Source organism: Coturnix japonica, chromosome 15 (genome assembly GCF_054131305.1).
Source record: "Coturnix japonica strain WE chromosome 15, WE-NBRP24, whole genome shotgun sequence".
NCBI classification, from domain to species: domain Eukaryota; kingdom Metazoa; phylum Chordata; class Aves; order Galliformes; family Phasianidae; genus Coturnix; species Coturnix japonica.
Window position 1 is genome coordinate 17,340,554 of NC_140677.1, and position 23,357 is coordinate 17,363,910.

Consider the following 23,357-nt stretch of genomic DNA (forward strand, 5'->3'; position numbering starts at 1 on the left):
CTCAGGGGTAAAGCCAGCTTAGCAAAGCTTGTCCATAACGGGGCTGTTTCTTACCCTTTCAGCTCGAAGACGAGATGTGCACTTGTCCAAAGAGCAGGAGAGCCGCCTCCCGTCGCACTGGCTGAAGAGCAAAGGGGCTCACACCACCATGGCCGATGCTTTGTGGCGCCTGCGAGACTTGATGCTGAGAGACACCCTGAACATCCGCCAGGCGTACAACATAGAAAACGTTTAGTCGCATTACTGCTTCTTTCTTTGATACTGGCATATAGAGTTTTGTGGAACAATAGCTGTTTTAGTTACTGGGTGGGGAGAGATAACCAACAATAATTTGTATTGCATTTTACTGTACATTGCGAGACCATTTTTATATAAGGACACTTTTAATAAGCATATTTCACTTTTTGTTATATTAAGTTGACTTTATCAAATACACAGATTTTTGCATATGCTTCCTTTGAAAGGCGATTTCATATTTGGTTAACTGTAGTCAAGGATTCATCTTTCTTATACTTTATTGCTGAGAATCTGATGCCATTGTTTTTATATAAAAGAAGAAAAAAAAAGAAAACAAAGTATTTGCAGGTTGGTACGATGGAATGTGAAGTCAGTCATAGTTTACATCCTAGAGGAACGTGTGTACATGTGCTGTGTGTGCTGGCCGCTCCCAGCGGAAATCTGGCTTGGATATGAGCAGGGAGGATCTCTTTGAAAGAGGCTGAAGGTAAGATGGGCGCTGGTGCTAGGGAGAATCGCACTGCGGGTAAACACTGAGGCAGCTCCATGGGCCGCAGTGATCATGGAAGCGCAGGTGCAGATGGGCCAAGGCTGAGCTGACTGCTAACCATGTCCAGTCCCATCCAGGCATCAGCTCTGCAGCCAAGGATCAGAGCCAACTATGATCCCAGATCAGTAACAGAGGATGTGCGCTGGTGAGCCTGTGGAAGGTGAAATCTTTCATCTGCTGTGACCTGGTTGGGGCGTTCTGTGACGTCCCTGACGCCGGGCAGCAGGAGGGGAACCTCTTCCCTCTGCAGTCAGTCTGCGTGTGGGGAGGCTGCACTTTGAATCAGTGTGGGTCATGGAAGGTAAGTTAGGGGAGAAGGGAAGCCGAGTTCTTTAGTTGGCAGAGTTACATGGCTTCTAAACCCACACATGTTCTGTTAGTGATGGGGCACCGTAAAGCACTTCTCTATCCAGTGTATTGATTCACGCTAATGGAAGTCTTACAGGGCAAAATTTGAAGCATAACACACGAATTTAATTTCAGAGCAGTGCTGTAAGTTGAGCACACCTGGTGCACTGCAGCCTTCAGAGTTTTCAGAGCGCTTGTGCTTCTGTTGCTGGGCTCAGTACAGTGTGTGGAGGTTCCTCTTGCCAGACGTTGAGGTTGTGCCTTTGCTGAAGGCTTTGCTGTAGCTCACCAGCCTTGTGGGCTGCAATTGAGTTTCCTTTCACAAACTCAACTTTAGGAGAAGAGAGCTCTTGGATTGCACTGAATAGCTGGGAAAACAGCAGTGATTGGAGAAACAGACAGACAAAAGCTGCTGACACCAACAGGGTCACTGCAACTCGGCCCAAAAGAATGATTTGCTGATCTGCTTTCTTACTGCTTCTAGAAATGCTTCTTATTTGGAAAGGGGTTGTAAGGCCTGCGAGCGCTGAGCACTTCTGAGTTCACAATGGCAAAAGGTTTAATGTTTCCTTTGGGTGCTGGGTTCTGCTTGGTAATGTGATCGATACTGATGAGGGAAGGGACAGGCAAGTATGAACCGTTCTTACCAGCCCTACAGCCATTGCACAGAAAACCCAATAGTGAGAGGTGGGCACTTAATGGACGTTTTAGGACAGATGCACACTGGGATGTGAGGAGAGGGGAGCCAAGCAGAATCTTGTAGGAAATTACAGTGGACAAGTCTAAAGTAGAGCACCTGTGATACAGGAATTCTGTACTGGCCTTTGTAAATGAGCATGTTTGTTTGAGAGAAAGAAACGGGTGCACTTAGAGCTCCTCCGTGTGTACACAGCGTCATCTGAAACGCATTCAAAGTGCCACAGGCTTTGCAGCTGTAGCCACACAGACGAGGTGCTGAAGTGAACCAGGCAGCAAATCCTGGTTTCCAAGTGCTTGGCATTACCGTGGGCCGTAGTGATACCACCAGATGGTCTTGTTCTCAGCACGAACAAAAACTACACCAAAGAACCCGGGATGGATGTTAGTTAACTTATTGTTCTATTTATTTTCTTTGGAGGACTGGATGGGACTCCCTTTGGAGCCCATGTAACTCAGATGTTTAATTTATCTGCAGGCCGGTGGTGAGCAGCGTGCGGCACTGCCTGCCCTGCCTGAGCAGCCCAACTGCTGCCCCCACCGCCCCCTGCAAGAGGCTGGGGGTCCCCACGCAGCCCAGCTCCTGCTGTAGGGCAGCGCAAAGCACCCGCTGAGCCACGGGGCTGGCCCTGATAACTCTGCTAAGCTTTATTTGGTTCAGAGGCGGGTCTCTGCACAGCAGCCTTTGGGTTGGCGGCAGGAAGGTTTGGGATAAGATGGCTGCAGTCTAGAATTCAAAACCAGCAACAGGAACTGTTTTATGACTCTGGTTTAAAAAGAAAAGACAAGAGAAGACGCCTGTCTGTCTTTTCCTCTCTTTGTGGGCGTTTGAACCCCTCATTTGTTTGCCACCGCTTTTCATTGTATGGGCATGACTGAAATTTCCTATTGAAATAAAGGTGTGTGTGGGGAATGGTCGGCTTCTGAGAGTGGGAGCAGGCCGACCTCGGATTCTCATCAACCAGTTGGAGATGAGCCGTAATTCTTTGTTCTCAGCCCTTCTCTTCTATGAGAAAATGTACCGTTTCTGTAAGAAAAAAAGAAAAAATCAGTTGATGTTGGTGACTTTCTTTCAGCACGTGGGTTCGGACCCGGTTAGACCCTGTTTGGCTGCTCACTCCGTCTTGTACTCCCCAGGGTTAAGCTGATAACCAGGCGTGTGACATGTATGTACCATCACTTTGTTTACCTGAGTCTTTTTAATTTGAATAAAAATAGTTTGCAAAGTGTTTTGGATTAACCAGGTTTGAGTGTCCCATCAAGGCTGCCCTGGGGTTTTCCATCCAGTGATTCTGATGCATGGAATCCTCCCTGTGTGTGCGTGTGTGGGTAATGAATCTTCTAATCTTGTCCTGTATTGTGTCCTTGAAAGACACAACTGCTGTTTGCCTCCACTTCAACTGCTTTGGAAATAAACAGCAAGCCTTAATTCTGCGCTGGAAGCCAACCTGGGTCAGGACTTCTTTGATGTAGCCGGATGATGAAGGGAATTAGAAAAGCCATGTGGAAAAAGCATCTTTTACCCCCAAAAATTGAAAACTGGGGTGGAAGTTCTCTTTAATAACACCAACAGCAATTGGAATGAAATGCCAGCAGCCTTCTGTTGTGTTGGGGTGTCTGTGACGTGCTTTGCAGGGACCTGCTGAACCATTTGGTCAGCATGAAATACTGGAGGTCCCTCGCACCCAAAGCTCTAAAGTCAGGGCAGATGGAACTGGGGTCCAGCAGCACTTCAGTGTGAAGCCCAGCACCAAGTGGTGGGTGCCCATCCCTGGAGCTGCCCCGGGCCGTGCCGTGGTCTGTGCTCCACATCGAGGCCTCTGAGCATCACGGATACGTTCCCTCATCCTGTGCATCGCTCTGCAGGGGCCGCCACTGCAGGTTGCAGCACGGCAGGAGTGCACGATGTCCTTGCAAAGCAGAGCAGGCAGAACGAGCACTGAGCTGTACGCCAGGAGCCCAGTTACACTGCGCTGCACTGGGGAGCACACGAAGGACGGGAGAGCAGCTCCGTCAGCCCAGAGCAATTAATGGAAACAAGGTTTCCTTTCTGCCCATGTACCGGGACCCAGCTCGGCGCTCCCTGCTCTCAGCAGCTGCTGGCGGAGCCGATAGAAGCAGCACCAGCCGTGTGTGCTCGGGTCAGTTTATTCAGACGCTGCAACCAAACACTCAATAGAAAAGGCCGAAACCCAACGGATGTGGTTCAGTGCACAGCAATAAAGGCGGCTGTGACCGACAACCCGGTAACACCCCGAGCCGTCCCGGCCCCATCGGCAGCAGCGCTTCGTTACACACCGGGACGCGCCCCCGGAGCCTCCGGTTACGATTCGCCCCGCTCCATCCTGGCCGCGTATCGCCGCTCGGATCGCTTCCTTCGGTAAACGTCATCTGCGCCGGGAAAAGGCGGCGTCAGCGAGTGCAAGGGGAAAACGACACCGGGGTGAGGACACCGACGGGAGGACACCAGTGACTGACAGGACACCGGTGCCAGGACGCCCCGCTGTCACATTGCGGCCATGATGTAGGTTCTCATTGCCGGGTCCCCCCGCTGTCCCATCCCGTCCTGCCCTGCCCGCCCCCCCCGGCCGCACTCACAGAACGTCTCGTTCCCGACGCGGACGTTGATCATGACCCACTCCATGGCGCCGCCCAGCACGAAGAAGAACGGCAGCAACCGGTACGTGCCGAACCGGGACCGGCCGGGAACCAGCCGCAGCAGGAGCCGCAGCCGCCGGCTCAACAGCATGGCGGGGTGGGACGGGACGGGCAGCGGGGAGACGGAGCGGAGCGATGCTATGTTGTGCTGTGTTGTGCTGTGTTATGCTGTATGTTGTGCTGTATATTATGTTGTGCTGTATGCTATGCTGTGTTATGCTGTGCTATGTTATGTTGTGCTGTGCCCCCCCGTCCCCCCGCAGCCCATGGGCGCCGTCCGAGCACTGACCCCCCGCTCGGTGGGGCCGGAAGGTCACGTTTACCGCCACGTGACGAGCGGCGCGCCGCCCGCCCGCCTCTGATTGGCCGCGGCTGCTGAGGGGGCGGGGCCGCGCTGAGGGGCCGCTCCGCCCCGTCCTGTGCGCGGCGGGATTGGCCGCTCGGGGCCGCTCCGTGCTACCGCTCCGTGCTGTTACCGCTCCGTGTTACCGCTCGGTGTTACCGCTCCGTGTTACCGCTCGGTGTTACCGCTCCGTGTTACCGCTCCGTGTTCCCGCCCGGTGCCGCCGCCGCGGGCGGCCGGGTTGGCTCCGTGCACCGACCCGCTGCGCTCCGTTCGCTCCCCGGTTCCGCTCGGTCGGTCCGTGCTGGCGCTGTCCATGTTGGCGCTGCGCGGTGCCGTAGCGGCGCCCCGGCTCCTGGCCGTTCCCGTGTCGTGCCGCAGCCGCCGGCCCAGCAGCGGCCCCGCACACGATGGACACGGGCAGCCCCGGGAGCCGCCGCCCGGCGTCAGAGCGCGGCGTGTGGCGGAGCCCGGCCCCGCACCGGGGGCTCAGCCCGGCCCGAGCGAGAGCGGCGACACGCGGAGCTACTTGTGGGCCCGGTACCACGAGATGAAGAAGCTGGTTTACGGTAAGGGCCGCGTCCGCCTCTGGCCGCGCTCCGTCCCGCCGTTACCCCGTGGGCCGCTCCCGTGGGGCAGCACCGGGTCGGTCCGGCCGCGTGAAGCTCCGTCACGGAGCGACGAGTCCCGTGTCACAGCGCGGGGAGCGGATCGTCCCGCTGGGTTCCCCGGAGCTGGAGCCGCACGGAGCCCAACACCGGCACCGGCACCGCGCCGCGTTCCTCCTCCAGCCCCGGACAAACAAACACTGCGGGATCTGGAGGAGCCGCCCCGCAGCGCCCGGGATCCGGCACAAAACGCCGCAGGACCCGGGAAGCAGCGCCCAGCGCCGGCAGAGCTGAACGCGGCGTGGGGCCGGTGCGGGCACAGTGCGGCCAGACACGTTGGGTTTGTTGGCGGCACGATGGGACCGAGCCGGGCCTTTGTTCCCTGTTTGTAGCCGGGATGTTGAAGCACGGAGCTGTGATTGTGCCCGTCATGATCCGGGGGTTGGCGGCTCTGCTCCCTGTGCTGCCATAAGGGCCGGTGTGGGCTCATGGCACAGGGTGATGCTGAGCGGGGCTGTGTGTGTTGGGGCTGGTGCTGTCCGTGTGTCGGGGCAGGCGGATAAGACACAGCTGGGAACGGACCAGAACCTGCAGTGTAGGAAATGCACAGCCCTGGAACACAAGCGAAGGTTTGGCTGTAAGAGGTGTGTGTGTGGTCAGTGCTTTATCCCCACAGCACGTAGCTACAATACATCAATACTTTGGGGAACCTTTGGAAGAGCTTCCAACTAATGGCCTGTGTGTGACGAGTGTGAGGGTGGCTTGGAAGGAATTGCCCCATTTCTCTGCTCCCCCATTTCCCTGCTCGCAGGGCTCTCCCTTGGCTCACACATCCCGATGTGGTGCTGTGTAAGCAGTGCTCCCTTCCTGGGCAGCGCTCAGAGGCCGGGGCTGTAGCTCAGTTTTGACAGCTAAGGCTGGTTTTGATTTTGCTTTTGTTTTTTGCTCGTTTGTTTTTCCCGCTGCCCAGCAGTCAGTCCCTCCGTGCAGAGCAGAAAGCAAAAGCTGCTGTTGTTGGAGGAAAGGTGTCTGCTCTGGGCTCTGCTCGGCTGGTGGGGGGGGTCGGTGCGGTGGCTCTGGGTGCAGCCTGTGCAGGATGCTGCACGTCCATGTTGCTGCTGATCCAGCCGTGCAGCGGCGGCTCTTCTTTCTCCTCGGGGCTGTGAGGTTGCAGTGAGCTGCAGGCGGGGGGTGGCAGTGAGGGGGGGGGGAGCTGTGGGTTTGTGTTGGGTTTGTGTTGGGTTTGTGTTGGGTTTGTGTTGGGATTGTGTTGGGATTGTGTTTGGTTTGTGTTGGGTTTGTGTTGGTGGCTGCAGTGTGTGATACAAAGCACCGCAAGGAGCTGAGCGCCCGTAGGGAACGTGCCACGTGTGGGGCAGTGATGAGGAAGCAGTTCTGGCTGGGATACCATCTTCCTTTGGCCTTTAGGAGGCCAGAGAGAACGTGTGAGCTGGGACAAAATGTCTGAGAGCAGCAGAGCTGTTGGTGTGCGGCCGTGCAGCGCTGCCCTGCTCTCAGCGTGGCACAGCCGCTGCTCTGGGCTCCCTGCGTCCCCTTCCTTCCAAATCCACCCAGCTCCCATGGATGTGATTGATCAGCTGATGCTTGGCTCCATTCCTGCAGCTGGCGTCTGAAATTGCATTGCTTTTCTTACACCCAATGAAGCCTCACGTCTCCTGTGAGAGGCGCATTGTGCTGCTCGCACCGTCACAAACGTGCTGAGCGCTGAGTGCTGGTCTCAGTGCAGATGTGGAGCCACAGAGGGGGGCATTCACCATTCAAATCCTCCCCTCTCTAGTGGAGGAAGCAGTTCTGTGCTCCCTTCTGTAGGTGAACACCTGCAGATGTACTGGGGGCATCAACTGGGAGCACCCCTTGTAAATCGTCTTATAGTTCCTGGCAAAGTCTTAATTGAGAATGGCTGGTGGCGCTGTGATAATTGGTTCAGACGAGGTAGCGAGGAAGCCCGAAGGAACTGACACGGGTTCTTGCTAAAAGCCACAAGGTGGGAAGGGAAAAAAGCGCCGCCTGCTGCTGGGTGGGATCAGGAGGAGATCGGTGCTGGTGGTGCTTTGGCCGTGGTTCCAAGGGAACATCACCTGTCCTTGTGTCAGGGGAAACATCTCCTTCCTGCCCGTCCCTCAGTGTGGCTGCAGTGAGGGATCCTGTGAGGGATCCTGTATGAGCGTTGTGCTGCTTTTATCTTGTGAAGGGCAGCTCTCGTGGAGGGGGAGGATGGACAGGGAGGATGGACAGGGAGGATGGACAGGGGCTGCTCCTGGGGCTGCTGGTGGCCCTGCTGTCCTGCAGTGACTGAGCACAGCAGCTGCCCTCTTCCCACAGCTGGTTATCAGCAGAGCGTGGATTACCGGTTGCTATCAGCATTGTACACTCCCAGGGCCTGGCTTAATGGTGTGCGGTGTTTGTTTTGGTTTAGGTTGTTTGTTAGTTGTTTATATGTGTGTGTGTATGTACAGTGTTGGTGCTTGTACACGACTTTGTTCCATTCTGCTCCTAAAAAAAGGCAATAAAGATGCCTGAGGGGCTGCTGTGTGGGGGCTGCCTGCCTCGGTGGGAAACAAATGCCCACAGGTCATGGGGGCGATGCAGGCGCTGCAGGAGGGGAGCTCAGGAAGCGAAGGGCCCAGCGCTTCCCTGCTGAGCTGTGCAGCTGCCTTTGCAGCCGGCGAGCTGTGCTGGGCCGCACATGTGCTGCTTCAGACTGGCAGCTCTGCTGTGCTCTGTGTAGGCTGCAGCTGAGGGATGTTGTTTGGTCTCTGCCTGATGCAGGGTGTTGTATGGACGCGTTGCTCAGCGGCTGCTGATGCAGGCAGAGGTTGCACGGTGTGTTTCCCTATGGGGAGGTTGTCTGAGGTGTCAGCAGCCCTTGGCAGTGCTGTGCTCTGTGCTGCTGCCGTGCGGCTCCATGGCTGCCCGCACACAGGGGAAGCTTGAAATGCTGCTGGTCCTCTCGCTGTTCTGATCTCTGCCCCCTTCTCTTCCCTCTCAGATCTCCTTCCACCAGGAGTCTGCAATCTCCTCAACCCGGCGGCCATCTATGCCAACAACGAGATCAGCCTGGGAGATGTTGAGATATACGGCTTTGACTACGACTACACGTTAGCACAATATTCGAACTTACTGCACTCCATGATCTTCAACACTGCCAGAGACATCCTCATAGAACAGTTCAAGGTAACGGTGCACGGAGGGTTTCCCTTCAATTAACTCGTGCTCTTTGCGGTGCCCCAGATGTGCTTGTCAAATACAGCACTGCACACGTGCAAAACTTATGTTAAAAAAAGCAGTGCCACATTTCAGTTCTGGATTGCAGAACATTTTGTCTGTATCTGGAATTAATTTCCTGGTGAACAATTTACCAAGCTCCGCATTCCTGAGGTTTGGTACATACAGACCAGGAGCTTCAGTCTGGAAATAATCTGTTCTCTTTCCCCTGACTGTACAAGTCGTGCCTTCAGACTTTACACAGCACAAATAAGTGTGAGCTGGGGGCTGGCAGTGAAGGGCTGCAGGACTTGGCACGTGCAGCTGAATGTGGGTGCTGCTGCATGGCACGCCTGCCAACAGACACCCTGTCTGCAATGGGCTCTGCGCATTTTCCTCCAGTCATGTCTTTCTTTTCAGAGGGACTCTGCAGTGCCATCGCTTTGCCAAGTGTACGCACTGAATGGAGCTAATGGAAGTCTGTGCTGCCCGAATGGATCCGTTGGGTTTTGTTAGTGTCCCTTAAGTGAGAGCAGCTGTTCTGGGGGTTCCATTCCTGCTCTTTCCTTTGTCAAAGGGCAAAACAAAGCGCACGTGTCCTCGGATGGTTTGTGCCTGGGATGAGCAGACTGTGGGCCTCAGCCAGCTCAGCAATGAAATGCTTGTGTCGATAATGCCCCTGTCCCTTAAAATATTGCTGTCTGTCTTCCTAGTATCCAGAAGGGCTTGGGAAGTATGACTACATTCCAGGGTTTGCCATACGTGGACTTCACTACGATGTGCAAAAGGTAAAGCTGTACAAAGTTCAGCCTCCTGGGCTTTGTCTTTCATCGTGTTGTATTGTGAGTAGAAATACTTTCTGCTGCTGTTACAATAACTTGAGCAGCAGACTGTCAGCTAAATGCGCAGTCTGGGTGGCTGTGCCTTCCGTTGCGTAGATTCTTCTTGTTTCCAAACATTGCAGGGCTGAGATGTCCTTTGTGTTTGCGCTGCCTGCAGCAGGATGGGCCAGGCGAGCAAAAGGTCCCTGGTAAACAGCTCTGCCAATGTAGAAAGTTAGTTATTATTTCCACCAACTAATTAAATAAAAACTCAGCTTGTTTGCGTGACCATTACTGTCTTTTAGCAGATTTAAATCCTGTGTCTCCAGCAAGTTCTTGCCAGGAGCAGAGGAGTTATGCCTTACCCTAATAATAGAAGTGACTTGTCAGGAGAATGCTTTAGGAAGCCTTCCCCACCCCCCCACCGGAATAATAGGACTGCCTGGAAAAGGATCCAAGCTACTTGATATGCACGCTGCTTTGGAGTGCAGGCAGAGCCAGGCTTTAAACCTTTCTCAGCGCTTTGGACCCATTCCATGAGAGCCCGCTGCCCAGTGATGTCATCCACGCAGCCACGCAGTCAGGTGGCAGCACTGCAAGGTTCAGCTGTGAGAAACTCCTTCTGTGTTTAAATCTGCGGCTGATGTGTGGGGGAACACGGAGGCAGCTGCCCTGGCCAAGCAAATTGCCCTTACAGTGAGTGCAGGGTGAGAACTGCCCTGTGTTGGGGATCAGAATCTGCAAAGCATATGGAAAAACTGGGTAGTGCCTGTCTGAGTGAATCTTCCAGTAGGTTCACCTGCAATCCATGTAGGAGGTCTGCCTGCAGGTAACACACTGCACCTACGTGGTGTGGATATGAAAGTGTGTGCCTGAAGGTTGTGAGTGCTCTGTGGAATGGGTTACCTTGCACTGCAGGAGCAGGACAAGGGATACAAAGCTGCGTTCTGATTTTATTTGCAGAATGGTGCTGTGTTGGAACACTTTGTGTGCTGAGAACTTGAGTTGTGCTTTCAGGATAATGGATGGGCAGGAGATGACTCATGAATGAGGCAGCATAGAAAGCTCCAAGAGAACTCTGATGTTCCAAGCCAGGTCTGCTTGTCAGCATCGTAGCTTATGTCTGTGCTGGGGAGGGGGAGAAGTGTTGCAGGGGAACATTCCTGTATATGGGAGATGACTGGGTGCAGCTGTGCTCAAAGCCAGAGCTTGCCCCCTTAGTTCTGCTCCAGGTAAATGAGATGAGAAATCGATCTCCAAAGCACACAAAGCCTCTTTGGAATGTGTGTGTGCTTTTGGAAAAGATAAGGGACTTTCTGAGTTACAGAAACATTGTCCTCTCCCTTTCCTTTTCAGCTCCATCCCTGTCCACCAGCCTTTGCCAGAGGGGCTTATAAAAAGTCAGTGTTGATAAGTGTGTGTAGAAGTGTTTAGGGAGTAGGTGTAGCTTTAAATACATAGATGTGGGATAATGGCATTGAATTCTATTTTCTAAACATCATTTGTTTAGAGTTTGAAACTTAAACGTGGTTTCTGAGTACACCTGCTGAGTTCTCATGGTAAATATCTGTCATTTCTTGCCTTCTGACAGAGTCTTCTGATGAAGATTGATGCTTTCCATTATGTCCAGCTCGGGACAGCATACAGGTCTGTCGGTTCTGAACCTTATTTCCTAAACGCCTTTGTGCGCAGATTACAGTATCTGAGTAACCACACTTTGTGTTATATGGGCTTTTTCTTCCCTTGGAGCAGAACACAGTCTTGTCTGGCTTATCCTGTTCCCACTTGCTTCAGATGCTTACCAGGCATATCACTGCGGGAAGTTTTTTCTCAAGGATTTCAAGCCAAGTGTGTGGGAAGACCTGGAGCTTTTTGTAATACTTAATGATCCATCTGATCACGTCTCCGTGTGATCTGAGCTGCAGCTCCAGTGTGTCTGTGCTCACACATGAGTAAACAGCACGCTCAGGGAAGGCCTCCAGTGCACGTGGTCCACGTTTGTGCCTGTCTGCTCCAAGCAGGAGCACATCCCAGCGGCACTTTGCCTGGGTGCCTCACAGAGCTGAGAGGAGCATGGTCTGGACATGCAAATAAACCCAAAGCAGTGCCACTATTGTAATGATTCATCAGCATCTGGGCTCTGTGGGAGGCTCAGGTTGCCCTGTTTTTCCTTCTCTTATATTGTTCTCTGAGTGTGTTGCTGTAAGTGGCCAAACTGGGAGCAATGGGATTGCTTCCATGTGGTGTGTCCAGAAAGGTACGAGGCTGGAAACCAAGACAAGGCCCAGCAGCAATGCAAAGTGAGCTTGGTGCATAAGAAGGAGCAGTGTGTCGAGATCTATAGTGGTGCTGCTGTAGAATCTGTGTTGAATTTACTGAGTGTAGGAACCATTATTTGAACTCTGCCCTTTTGCTGTTGGGCTTCAGTTACGGGAAATACTCTAAGAATATTAAGAAGGGAATTTCATAACCAGAGAGAATTGGCTTCTTTGAGAGTTTGATTGGAGGGGGCGGGGGTTGGTACTGCCACATGTTTCACTGTAGATTCATAAGGAGATTTTCTGGGGAAAAAAAATGGAAGCATTTTTTCCTAGTGTTCTTTTGTCCTTTGCAAAACAAGTTTTCTCTGAACTGCCCTTTGCTTTTGAGGAAAACTTAGGCAACTTTTAGTGTCTTAGAGGTTGTACATTGATAGGCTACATCAGGAGAAAGAGAAAGTCACTGTCTGCTTGAGTAAACAGCCATCACAAATTGTGCAAGAGGCAAAGCCTCTGGCAGCAGAAAACCTGCTAAGGGACAGCTCAGCTTGTAGCCCTGGCTGCTGCTATGGTATTTTGGGGGAAGAACGATCTTTGTTGACTATTCTGTTAGCAAAGGGCTGGCTTTGCTCAGGAAAACTGAATGATGGGTTCATTTAGTGGTGATAAACTCCATGGGAGCAACCTTTCCAAAGGCAGACAGCTGGTGCTGCCAGAGTTGTGTGGTGGGGGCTGTTCGATGGAGCAGACTGACGGCATACGGAGGGAAAACCTCTGCCTGAACTCTGCTGGAATGTGGATAAAACCCCTCAATTAAGTTAAAGGAGCAGGCGAGGTATTTGAAAAATGTCAGGGTAAGGTTTTATGTGAGTCTGAAGGATCGTGCTCCTTTTAGACTTTCTTTTATGCAAGAGAAATGTGTGAGTTTTACAAACGAGCCGTTCTGTCCCCACTCCCCTTTCTCTGCAGTGTGTAGCTCTGTGCAGGCTGCTGATTATTGACACACTGTTTGCTGGTTTTTGTCCAGAGGCCTCAAACCAGTGCCTGATGAAGAGGTAATCGAACTCTATGGAGGTACGCAGCACATCCCGCTGTATCAGATGAGCGACTTCTATGGCAAGGTAATGTAAGCCCTTGACTGCTGTGATGCAGCAGCTCCTTTAGTGGATAGGAAAACAGTGCTTTGTATGAGAGTATAAATGACCCCAGCCTCCCTTGGACATAGAGAGCTGCAGTGTGTGTTTTTGTTCCAGTGGGAATTCGCCCCAGAGGTTATTTAGCAGTTTAACATGTGAAAGCCATCTGCAAAGCATTTCTGAACACCGGGGCTATTGGCCTGGAGCTGAATGGTTCTGGAAGCTGATAGGAAGATGTTCCCTGTTCTTTCTTTTGCCAAATCCTGCCCCCAAGTTACCAGGGCAGGCTGCAGGGATGGTGCCTGCACCGAATAGTGGGTGAAGGGGGGAGAGAGTGAGAGAGTGTGCATGTGTGCAGACACATTTAAGTCTGATTTGGTGTAGGGTTTTCTTTTTCCTTCATGAAAGGGATCCCTGCTACAGCTCATCAGACCTCTTCAGTGGGCTTTGTCTGTAGGGTTGGCATCTGTGATTGTTTTCTTTTGGGGGCAGGAAATCGTACTGTTGCAGTGAAAGACCGAAGTAATGCCCATAGGAACTGTGGAGATCCTTTGGTTGCCTGAACTAGAGGAAGTCGGGAGAGATTTTCTTCCACAAGTGCCCGATGTGGTTCTATGGGCCAGCAGGGCCGTTCACATCCCTTTCCCCCCAGACTTGCTTTGTTTCTTGACCTTTGTTAGTTCAGTGGCCTACAGGGAAGCTGGAAGAAGAGCAGGCTTCCTCTGCTTAATGCCCCTCTGAGCCGGCAGTCTGAAGCTCCAGCAATGTCACCACTTGATTTCTCTCTCTCGGGAACAATCAATCTGAGCAGTTGCGTTCTGATGAGTGTATTCTCTGATTATAGCTCAGCATCATTTCCGGTTCTGAAATATAATCTTTCTGTTCAGGATTTGATATCTGTCCATAACGTGCACTCAATTATCCTCCTGCTGTGCTGCCCTCCTCACTCCCAGCAAACTGGGATGATTTAACCCTTCTTTTTAAATAGTAAATGTATGGGAGAGCTGCAACCCTACCTAATGCCAGCTGAGTTACTGGGTCAGGATGTAATTGTCTGTTTCGCCTTTATGCTTTTGTTGTCCCTTCCAAGCGGTACTGGGTGATAAGATTTGCTGGTTTTGGATTTGCATTTTCTCTTTTTTTCTTAAACATTTTTTGTTCAATACTTGTCTGTTTTGGTTTTTTTTTTTCTTTTGCTTTTTAGGGTCCTTCACTTAAACAGTTTATGGACATCTTCTCTCTTCCTGAAATGACACTGCTCTCTTCAGTCATTGATTACTTCATAACTCACGGCATTGAGTTTGACCAGGTCCATCTTTACAAGGATATATCTGTAAGTAAAATGTCAGCAGTCACACAGCTCATACCACATCAGAGCTGCGAGCTCTTTTGCCTGTGAGCTTTGCAGTTCCCAAACTGAATGGCTGTTAGTGAGCAGTCTAATAGGACTGTGTTGTTGCCACTTGAGAGATATATAAGATAATAAGATATATGTAATTATTGTATTATTATAAGATAAGATTATTACCACCGCTGGGGGATACCATTTGACTTCTTAGTTAATGCTATAGATGAGATGCAAGTGCTTGAAATCGCTGTCCTAGGTGACATTTGTTGACAGATGGTGTGTCCCTGGTAGTCGAGCCTCACTTTGTGCTTTTCTCCATGGTGTGGGGTTTGGGGTTTGTACCTTGTGGGAATGTTCTGCTCATCCTCTGGCAGCAGCCTGTACATACACTGTTCATCTGTACTGCTGCTTTTGTGATAAGGATCCACCTTGTCAGCTTTGCTGCAGCCAAGGATTACTGCTTGTGTTCTGACCTTCTGTTGGTGCTTGATAAGAGCACATCAGCCAGTTTCCCACAAGACTTGAACTGTTTTTGATTGTGAAGTGGGGAAAATGAGAAGCAGGAACACAGCTGACTCCAGAGGTCTGGAGTGTCTCCTGAGCCTTCCTTTGAGGTCAGAAGCGATTTGCTCATAGTTGAAACTTTGAGAGCAGGCGGGTGGTTGCCATGGCCTGATGCTCTGCTTTGCAGTTTGTGCTCAATCCCTCAAACTCCCGAGTACTAATCCTGGCAATTGTCTCTGCATCCATTGCTGAGGGATGTGGTTGTTCCTGAAGGAGTGACTGAGGCAGGCAGAGAGGTGACATACAGCTGAAAATCCGTGCCAATGCCTGGCATTGCTCCTGGTCGGATGGCAGCTGCTTTGTGCTTTTACCGGACAGCCTTTTTCTTTTTTTTTTTCTTCTATTTTTTTCTTTTCTTTCTTTTCTTTTTTCCCTGCACAGACACACGTACCAGCCTCATCTGCTGCTCCAATTCAGGCTTGCATGAGTTAAGACATGTCTGAACCTGATACTCTGCTGTACTTCTTGGTGGTGACCCTAATTGCAGCGTTGTGTGTTTGGGAGTGAGCACCAGAGACACTGAGTCAAAAGCACAGTCCCAAAGGCAGCAGTAAAGGCTGAAGCACACGTGTAAATCTGTGCTCCTGACGTACCAGTTTGGCTGCTTCATCTTGGGAAGTGAGAAAGCTTCCCTTGGAAGGAATCTTTAAGTCCTGCAGAAAACGTACAGTTCTTCCCTTTCTCTTTTTGTTATTGCTGTTGGGATGGGAAGAGTGCCTTGGAATCTGTTTCTACTCTCAAAATGTAGTTTTGCAATGCCAGGCGTTGCTGCTTTTAATGCCAGTGCTGGTCAGGATTAAGTTGTTTTCTTTGTAGTGTTCTCATTTCAGTCTTACAGCTGGACAGGGCAGTCTATTGGGGAATTAGTTGTGTCCTCTGCTGCCTTTTTATCAGTGAGGTCCAAGTGATGAAAGGAGACCCCTCAAACTCTGCTTTGAAGAGGTGCCTCCTCCACTTGCATTGTCCCCCACCTAAGCTGTAAACTCAGATTCTCTCCCAGCTTTGAAGGAAATTAATTTCAGGCTGACTCGCAGGTTTCAGCTGCATGGCAGTGAGCAGTGACTGCGTGCTGCTGTGTGCACCTGTACCCCCAGCAGTGGCAGTGGTGAGTGTGGGTGTGCAGTCTGAAGTCTCAGAGGAGTACACTGAGTGTAGCAGCGATTTAAGTGTTCTGGGGAAAGGCAACCTTTGTTTACCAATCTAAATGGTCATGGATTAAAACAGTACCTTTAAGCACGTGCAAACGCTGCTAAACATGTTTGTGCTCTGGAAATGGCCATGTGTATTTGGCGTATCCCATTGGATGGAGACTTGTGAAAGATCTTAGTTGGGTGTGTCCAAAAATGTGCTGCATCTTGGCCTCCTGCCTGGAAAATAGAAGATATTTGGATGCCCTTAACAGCATTATTTTAGCTCGCCTCCCTCTTGAAAATTGGACAGCTCTGTTTTGGCAAACAAAGAAACCAACCCAGCCCACCAACACTCCCAGTGGATGCTTCTGTGCCCATTGGCTACCTGAGGCCAGGGCTGGGAGCCTTCCCTGGCTCTTGGAAGCCAGGAATCACAGATATTCATCTCTGTTGTTCACTTTTCCAACAGTGCACGGTTTGGGTTGTAGTTGATAAAGCTTTCGCAGGCATATGGAAAGAAGAAGAGCCAGCTAATGTCCTGACTGAGGGAGGTTCTGGAGCAGTAAATGGTTTTGGAGTTGCAGTGTTGATAGCCTTGGTAGCAGTGCATTAACATGTGATGGTTTCCAGGAGGAGGAAGGAAGTAGTGCTTTCCTAGAATCACAGAGTATATGTAAAACTGAAACTTTTTCCCTATCCTTTTCTTCAGGATGCTATTAGAGATGTACACGTGAAAGGAGTGATGTACAAATGGATTGAAAAAGACATGGGTGAGTTTAGCAGAGCTCTGCTGCAGAATACATTTATATGTGTCCTGTACTACATGGCACTCTGCAAAAGATTGCTGCACAGGTCCTACACTAAGTCTTGACTGTGGCATATGTAAAGGCGGACAAGGCTTAGAGTGGCACTAAGGACCTGGTGATATTCAGGGTCTGATGGAGGATCTTGTTTTAATGGAGGAAACAGGTACATCGTTGCTTTTGTGTCTGTTTTCCTTCTGCCTTTAAGCAGGGGTTGGTCGTCCCTGGCATAGTGCGAACATTGCAAAGGCAGTCTAGGAATGCTGAGGAGGCTTCCATTCAGAGTGGAAAGAAGCTCCTGGTATGATCATGGCCTGGATGGATCACCATCCCCCTTTCTATCTGGGACCAGCCCTCCTTGCCAGTCTTTTCAGTTCCTCAGGCTCTGTCATTGCTGTAGATGGGATTGATGAGGAAGGCTGTTTTATCACATAGTGGTTCACTCCCCGCCATGTCAGGATCTAACTTGGTCCTTTTGCATCCCTGTTGATTTGGTGGTCAAGTTTGGTTTTGTTTGATTTTTAAAGAAACATGTTCATGCCCTCTGCATGTTTCTTGATTGATGTCTGTTTTATTCCAATTCAGAGCAGTATATTCTGCATGGTGATGAAATCTATGCTGTCCTAAACAGGCTGGTGAACCACAAGAAGAAACTCTTCCTCATTACAAACAGTCCCTTCAGCTTTGTGTAAGTACTGTTAGTATGCAGTGATGTGTCACCGCAGCACAGCAAGAGCTCTGCGGTGTGTCCTCATCCAAGCTAGATTGTTTTGCAGCAGTAGAGATGAGGGCACTGTGGGGACCAGCTGTGCTGAGCACACACCCTGCTGCTCTGTACACCGCAGCCTTTCACTTCCTCAAGAAGCTGTGAGGTTGTGTCTGGCTGCAGTGTAATGGAGCTGCCACTTTTATTACTTCTCTGGACTTCCTATGGTGACAAGAGAAGGGTGGGATGCCTGCAATCGGTCAAAGCTCACATCAGCCCTGCCTGCAGTCAGGCAGCCTTGTGAGACCCTGGAACATACTTTGCTTTCTTCTTTGTTGCTGAAATGAGGGTGGTTTTAGGACAGACTGTTGTGAAGATGCAGTGTTGGGTGAAAATGGTCTGTTAACTTTGCTGTTCCTTTTTCCCCTAGGGACAAAGGGATGAAACACATGGTTGGCAAGAACTGGCGGGACTTATTCGACATGGTCATTGTGCAGGCTGACAAACCCAACTTCTTCACTGATCGGCGAAAGTATGTGCCCCAGTGCAGTACTTCTCCTACCCTCCTGAACAGCACTTTGTGCTTTGCTGTGTATAACTTAGATCTGTTATGCCACCATCTTCCAGTGCTGTCTCAGATACTCTCTGAGGCTTTTGCTTTGGTCAACAAAAAAACAACCCATCTGGGAATAAGTATCTCCTGGGTAATGCCAAACAGAAAGCATGCTCCTGAATTTAGCTATTTTAGGCCTCTGGAGCTATTTTATGGCCCGGGCTTAACTTAGATTCTAGAGGTATTAGTGGGCTTCACTCTTTAGAAAGAAAAAAGGAATGGTATGTATGACAGCTGGCTGTTTCTTGGCAATAGGTCGAGAGAGTGTGCCAGCATGATTCCTTTTCCTGTTCCTGAAAGCAAATATCTGTGGTTTCAGTTACTGAGTACGATGATGTTTTGTAACTGGCAGCTCTGGAAACCTTTGTACGTGGCAGCTGGGTTTTGTGATCAGCAAGGAGATGTCAAGGGACCAGATGACAGGCAGAGCGCTGTGCTTGCTTTGCATTTCTGTTTGTTGGTCTGGGGAACTTGTGCCTGCTTTGTTGCCTCAGCTTATGACTGACCAGGAATATATCCTATATTCAGCCCTCTACAGAGCCAGATGTTCTTTCCTCTTCCTTCCCCCACTCCCCAGACCACTGGCACAACCAGGAGTAGATCTGTGTACTGAGCTGACTTGATAAGATTTCTCTCCATTGGATGTGGAGTGGAGCTGTAATGATCTAGATCTTTTGGAGATAAAAACGTATGACTGTGGTGCCTGAGGGCCTTTCACATAATGAGCCGGTGCAATGAACAACGTTCTGACATAGGGAGATGAATTTTCTGATTTGAATGTTGTAGTTGCTGGGTAACAGTCACTAAAAATCAAAAGAAGTTGAAATATTCCCCCCCTTTTTTGTTTTATTCCAGACCTTTTAGAAAACTGGATGATAATGGCTCACTGCAATGGGACAAAATAAACCAGCTGGAGAAAGGGAAGATCTACAAAGAGGTAAAGTGACCTTTGGCTGCACCTTTCTATAAAACTGGAGCCTGTTTAGCGATAGCAAAGACTGCTTAGCACTTTTTGGAAAGAGCGATCTTCCTGCATGAGGAGAGGTTTCACATTGAAGTGGAGGAGAAAAAAGGGTGATCAGAAAGGGTACAAAGCCTGGCTCTTCCCTTCCTGAAAGACATGGGCATCCAAAGGGTGGGCTCTGGTGAACTTGTTGCCTCAGGGTGTTCTTGCAGCTGGTCTGTCCCCTGAGATAAAGTGACCTCTGTCGTTAGGACGGTTTGTTCCTGGTTTTGTGAGCTGCTGGATCCCACAGGAAGAATATGTTAGTGAGGCTGCAGTCAAGTAGCTGTGCCCTGAGGAGAGGAAGTCCCACAAATGCAGAGGCCTGCCAGCCTCCACTCAGCAGTGAACAGCGGGCATGGTGCCTGGCAGCAGAGATGGGCATGGGCTGGAGGTGTTGCTGCTGAGCAGCCCGCAGGTTGGTGTGCCCGCTGATGCTGGCACATTAATCTGCTGGCACTGATGGGGGCCTTTTGCTTTCCTAGTGGGTTTTGTTTCCGTTGTGACTCATGTGGAAAACTTGTGTAGAGATGGGAATCCCTGAAGTCTGTGTTTGCTGGCAGGATGTTTGGAAAGCTTTGAAAGCAGCTTTAGCTGGTGCTTTGGGGGTTGGTTTGTTTTACTTAGCTGTGAAGCTGCCCGAGCTGCTTGGCTTCGTGGGTGGGGTAAGCAATTGCTGTAAATGCCAGCCGGGTTTTAGTGCTTTGGTTGAGATGGCAGTCAGTGATCTGAGAACAGCCTGCAGTGCTCCTTACTGACATCCTGCCCCTGTGCATCGTGTGAGCTGAAACCCCGTCTTAGCTCAGAAGCCTCCTTTTGTTGTCCATGTGCTCCCTTTGACTTGCTGTGCCTTAGGGCACAGGACTTCCTGACTTGCTTTTTGGGGTATAGGGTTTCTGGCTTTTTCTGCAACCTGAGGAAGGGCAGGAGTTGTAAAGGCAGCTCTCATGGTAAGAGGAGGTAAGGGAAGATAGAGAAGGATAGAAGCCTTTGAGTTTGGGTGGTGGGTCAGTGAGCAGGTTAACATCTCCTGAGTGCTCACATCTACTTGCAGTGACTTGTACACGACTTGTACACTACTCTGCTTGTACAGTGACACATCCAGCTGTGCTGACAGCGCTGCTGAGGTGGCAGCCCCATTCCACACACACTGAGCATGAAGACGTCTGTCCTGTACTCACTGTCCTGTTCTCCTTTTACCTGCAGGGTAACCTCTTTGATTTCCTGAGGCTGACAGGTTGGCGTGGATCCAAGGTGCTCTACTTTGGTGACCATCTGTACAGCGATCTTGCGGTGAGTAAAAAGCTGCAGGTGCTTTAAGTGCTGAGCACCGTGGTGTGTCAGCAGGATCTGCCTGTCTCCAGGCTGAGCACTTTGGGCAGGCAGTCATCCAGGAGGTGTGTGTGTGTGGCCAGACTTCTGCACATCTGGCATCACTGTGTATTTCAGAGTGAATCCCTGATGCTGCTCTACAAGCCCAGATTGTTCCAAAATGCCTAAAGCTGCTGGGGGGGGCTCAGGAGGGGGAGCAGCCTAAAAGCAGATGATAGCAAGGTTGGAGCAAACTTGTTAGAGTGCTGCTGAAGTGAGGAGAGAAGCAGAGCAACCTGCTTATCTCCAGTGGTAAGAGGGCATGAGAGAGGCAGTGCTGTGGTCCTGTTGAAGGTGTGCTGTGGCTGGTGAAGGATAGGAAAAGGCTGAGGAGGGAATGCAGCGAGCCCGTGTGACTGCTGTGGTTGTGCTGGTCAGTAAGGCAGGGCCCTGCTCTGAGCATGCAGCTCTCAGCATACTGTGCTTAGTGCTCTGTAGGCTGTGACTTTTGGGATGCTTCCTGGACATAAGCATCCTGCTCTGCTGTCATGCAGAAGGGAGCAGTGCAGAAAGGGCACCTGAAATACTTTCTGCCAGTAAAGAATGACTGTTGGTCTGTGAGCTTGAGAGCAGCTCATGTGGAGCCCATGTTTCTAGATGCTTCTTGCAGCTGATCCTGGAGCCTGGGAGATGGGAGTTATGGTGTGACCAGAGCAGACTGTTAGGATGGCTGTCCCCTGAGGATCTGCAATGGGAACAGAACACTTTTCTTGGAAACAGGGTTGCTTGGCTTTCAGTCTTCATGCTGAACTCACAGTTGTTTTTTCACCCCGACCTCCAGGACCTCATGCTGCGTCATGGCTGGAGGACTGGAGCCATAGTCCCTGAACTGGAGACGGAGATTCGGATCATAAACACAGAGCAGTACATGCACTCCCTGACCTGGCAGCAGGCTCTGACGGGGCTGTTGGAGAGGATGCAGGTAAAGAGCTCCTGTCTGAGGAGGGTGTGTAATATGCCATATCCCAGGTCTGAGACTTGGAACTGGTGTAGGAATCAGAGGATATCATAACGTTCCTGTGTTCTCAAAAAGCATCTTATTCTCCTCAAACAGGGTTGCTGCAGGGGCCTCACAGGTGTGTGGGTTATGGGAAAACCCTGAGGGGGTTGGAGGGGACTGAGGAGGACTCGAGGTGTGGCTTACAGGGCTGATGTAACCTGGCACTTGCTGTTGTCTCTGCAGATGTATCAGGACGCGGAGTCAAAGCAGGTACTGCTGGAGTGGATGAAGGAGCGGCAGGAGATCAGGTCAGTGCATTGCCCTGCTCGCTTACGAGCTCTTGGGGGCTCTCAGGCCTGCACTGGCTCTATTTGGTAACCTGTTGTGGGGAAGGGTCTGCGTTGGGCTGCAGCTGTGCAGTCCCACAGCAGGAGAGGTTGGACAGACCAAATACAAGGTGGGGAAAGAGGTGGTGGTGGTGTCAGCCTGTACCTGGAGGGCCGTGGGCTGGCTGCTGTGACTCCTGGCACTGCAGGCATTGCAGGTGGGACCCCACCTGTAGTAGGGACAGCTGTGAGGAAGGCAGTGTGGTGAATGCTCCTTGTGGTCTCAGTGCACAAGGGTGGTCTGCCTCAGCCCTGGGTGGGAGGCTAATCCTGAAATATCCTGTGGGAGTGGAGTGCCCAGGGGTTGTAAAACACTGAGGAGGAACCTGGGGTCACACCACTGGACTTAGGAGGGCTGCTGTGAGCTAGAAAGGCGTGGATTCTTATCTGACTTGGCATCATTCATGCTGGGCCCAAGAGGGCTTTGCCCACCGGTGCTGAAGCCAATGTTGTTTTGCAGTAATGGCCAAGTTGCCAGTTGCCAAACAGTGATGAGCACAGCTGCTGTGAGAGTCTTCTGGGCAGCGTGTGAGGCTGTGCAGTGCCTGGAGCACACACAGAGCTCACAGTGGCTCTCACTGGGCAGGGAGCGAGCCTGAGAAGTGCCTTCCATCAGCGGAGCTCCATCTTTTTTTCCCTTAGGTCGCTGACAAAGAACCTGTTCAACCCCCAGTTTGGAAGCATCTTCCGCACCTTCCACAACCCCACGTACTTCTCCCGCCGGCTGGTGCGGTTCTCTGATATCTACATGGCGTCCATCAGTTGCCTGCTGAACTACGACGTGAATTTCACCTTCTACCCACGGCGCACCCCCCTGCAGCACGAGGCCCCACTCTGGATGGATCAGCTCTGCACAGGCTGCATGAAAACCCCCTTCCTGGAGGAGATGGTGCACATTCGGTGAAGGGCCGGCCATTATGGCCAACAGAGCAAGTCTGTACACATTGCCAGCAGCACCAGCACCACTAAAGCCTGTTTGACACTTATGTGTGGGTGTAGACTGTGTGTGTGTTTGCTGCTCCCTGCTTTATATCTAAAGGGGCACAGATAGAGTCCTGAGCTGCTGCTGGGGGCAGGAAGCACCTCCATCTCCTGTCTGTACTGACATGCCCCAAACTAAACACAGTATTTGAGGTGAGGCCTCACCATTGCCGAGTACAGGGGCAGGATGACTTCCCTAGTGCTGCTCACCACACCATTCCTGATACAGGCCAGGATGCCATTGGCCTTCATGGGCACCTGTGCACACTGCTGGCTCATACTCATCCCACTGTCCATCAGCACAAGGTCCCTTTCCATCTGGCAGCTTTCAGCCGCTCCTCCCCACACCTGTAGGGCCGCATGGGGTTGTTGTGACCAAAATGCAGGACCCGGCACTTGGCCCTATTGAACCTCACACAGTTTGCCTTGGCCCATCCATCCAGTCCATCCAGGTCCCCCTGTTGTGCCTGTTCCCCCTCAGGCAGATCAACGCTCCCACCTTGTTGTCTGCAGACTTACTGAGGGTGCACCCAATCCCCTCATCAAGGTCGTTAATAAAGGTGTTAATTAGGAGCGGCCCCAGCACTGAGTCCTGGGGGACCCGCTCGTGACCGGCCCCAACTGGGTTTAAC

At 51.3% G+C, this 23,357-nt stretch overlaps 3 protein-coding genes and 1 long non-coding RNA gene across 57 annotated transcripts in view; 2 read left to right on the forward strand and 2 right to left on the reverse strand.

The window, feature by feature from the left end:
* The window catches only part of PBRM1 (polybromo 1), a 55,535-nt gene extending 52,464 nt beyond the window's left edge, over positions 1 to 3,071 (forward strand). For 43 of the 48 annotated variants that reach the window (XM_085517204.1, XM_085517193.1, XM_085517206.1 and 40 more), the window contains one exon: positions 63 to 3,071. In XM_085517204.1, the coding sequence (XP_085373330.1) occupies positions 63 to 235 (173 nt within the window). In that variant the 3' untranslated portion in view covers positions 236 to 3,071. The remainder of the gene's footprint in view (positions 1 to 62) is intronic. The other 5 variants (XR_014934893.1, XR_014934894.1, XR_014934895.1 and 2 more) reach the window with 1 other exon arrangement.
* An 892-nt stretch (positions 3,072 to 3,963) lies between these two features.
* UQCC5 (ubiquinol-cytochrome c reductase complex assembly factor 5) lies at positions 3,964 to 4,787 on the reverse strand. The gene is made up of 2 exons (XM_015874451.3): positions 4,430 to 4,787; positions 3,964 to 4,222 (listed from the first exon to the last, which is right to left on the reverse strand). The coding sequence occupies exons 1-2, from the start codon at positions 4,578 to 4,580 to the stop codon at positions 4,155 to 4,157; spliced, it is 219 nt and encodes a 72-aa protein (XP_015729937.1). The 5' UTR covers positions 4,581 to 4,787; the 3' UTR covers positions 3,964 to 4,154.
* Positions 4,788 to 4,908: 121 nt separating this feature from the next.
* NT5DC2 (5'-nucleotidase domain containing 2) lies at positions 4,909 to 22,730 on the forward strand. 7 transcript variants are annotated; one of them, XM_015874443.3, is made up of 14 exons: positions 4,909 to 5,401; positions 8,451 to 8,635; positions 9,379 to 9,453; positions 11,078 to 11,133; positions 12,772 to 12,865; positions 14,085 to 14,213; positions 16,632 to 16,692; positions 17,311 to 17,413; positions 17,862 to 17,963; positions 18,900 to 18,981; positions 20,254 to 20,340; positions 21,200 to 21,340; positions 21,602 to 21,666; positions 22,387 to 22,730. In XM_015874443.3, exons 1-14 carry the CDS (start codon positions 5,149 to 5,151, stop codon positions 22,646 to 22,648), a joined length of 1,695 nt encoding a protein of 564 aa, XP_015729929.2. In that variant the 5' UTR covers positions 4,909 to 5,148; the 3' UTR covers positions 22,649 to 22,730. The 7 variants fall into 7 exon arrangements, with proteins under 7 accessions (XP_015729929.2, XP_085373373.1, XP_015729928.2 ...); XM_085517247.1 differs by lacking the exon at positions 4,909 to 5,401 and adding an exon at positions 5,989 to 6,084; XM_015874442.2 differs by lacking the exon at positions 4,909 to 5,401 and adding an exon at positions 7,935 to 8,126.
* On the reverse strand, positions 21,437 to 21,985 carry LOC146758412 (uncharacterized). The gene is made up of 2 exons (XR_014934901.1): positions 21,851 to 21,985; positions 21,437 to 21,737 (listed from the first exon to the last, which is right to left on the reverse strand). It is a non-coding gene; the product is annotated as an uncharacterized LOC146758412 (long non-coding RNA).
* Positions 22,731 to 23,357: the final 627 nt, after the last annotated feature.

What these genes read in the sequence shown, in the direction of transcription:
- NT5DC2 (XM_015874443.3), top strand. Translation starts at nt 5,149, where the DNA reads ATGTTGGCGCTGCGCGGTGCCGTAGCGGCGCCCCGGCTCCTGGCCGTT. An exon ending in AAGGGAAGATCTACAAAGAG is followed by an intron (nt 18,982 to 20,253) that starts GTAAAGTGACCT and finishes TTTTACCTGCAG; the next exon opens with GGTAACCTCTTTGATTTCCT. An exon ending in GGCTGTTGGAGAGGATGCAG is followed by an intron (nt 21,341 to 21,601) that starts GTAAAGAGCTCC and finishes TTGTCTCTGCAG; the next exon opens with ATGTATCAGGACGCGGAGTC.
- UQCC5 (XM_015874451.3), bottom strand. Translation starts at nt 4,580, where the DNA reads ATGCTGTTGAGCCGGCGGCTGCGGCTCCTGCTGCGGCTGGTTCCCGGC. An exon ending in CGTCGGGAACGAGACGTTCT is followed by an intron (nt 4,223 to 4,429) that starts GTGAGTGCGGCC and finishes TTCCCGGCGCAG; the next exon opens with ATGACGTTTACCGAAGGAAG.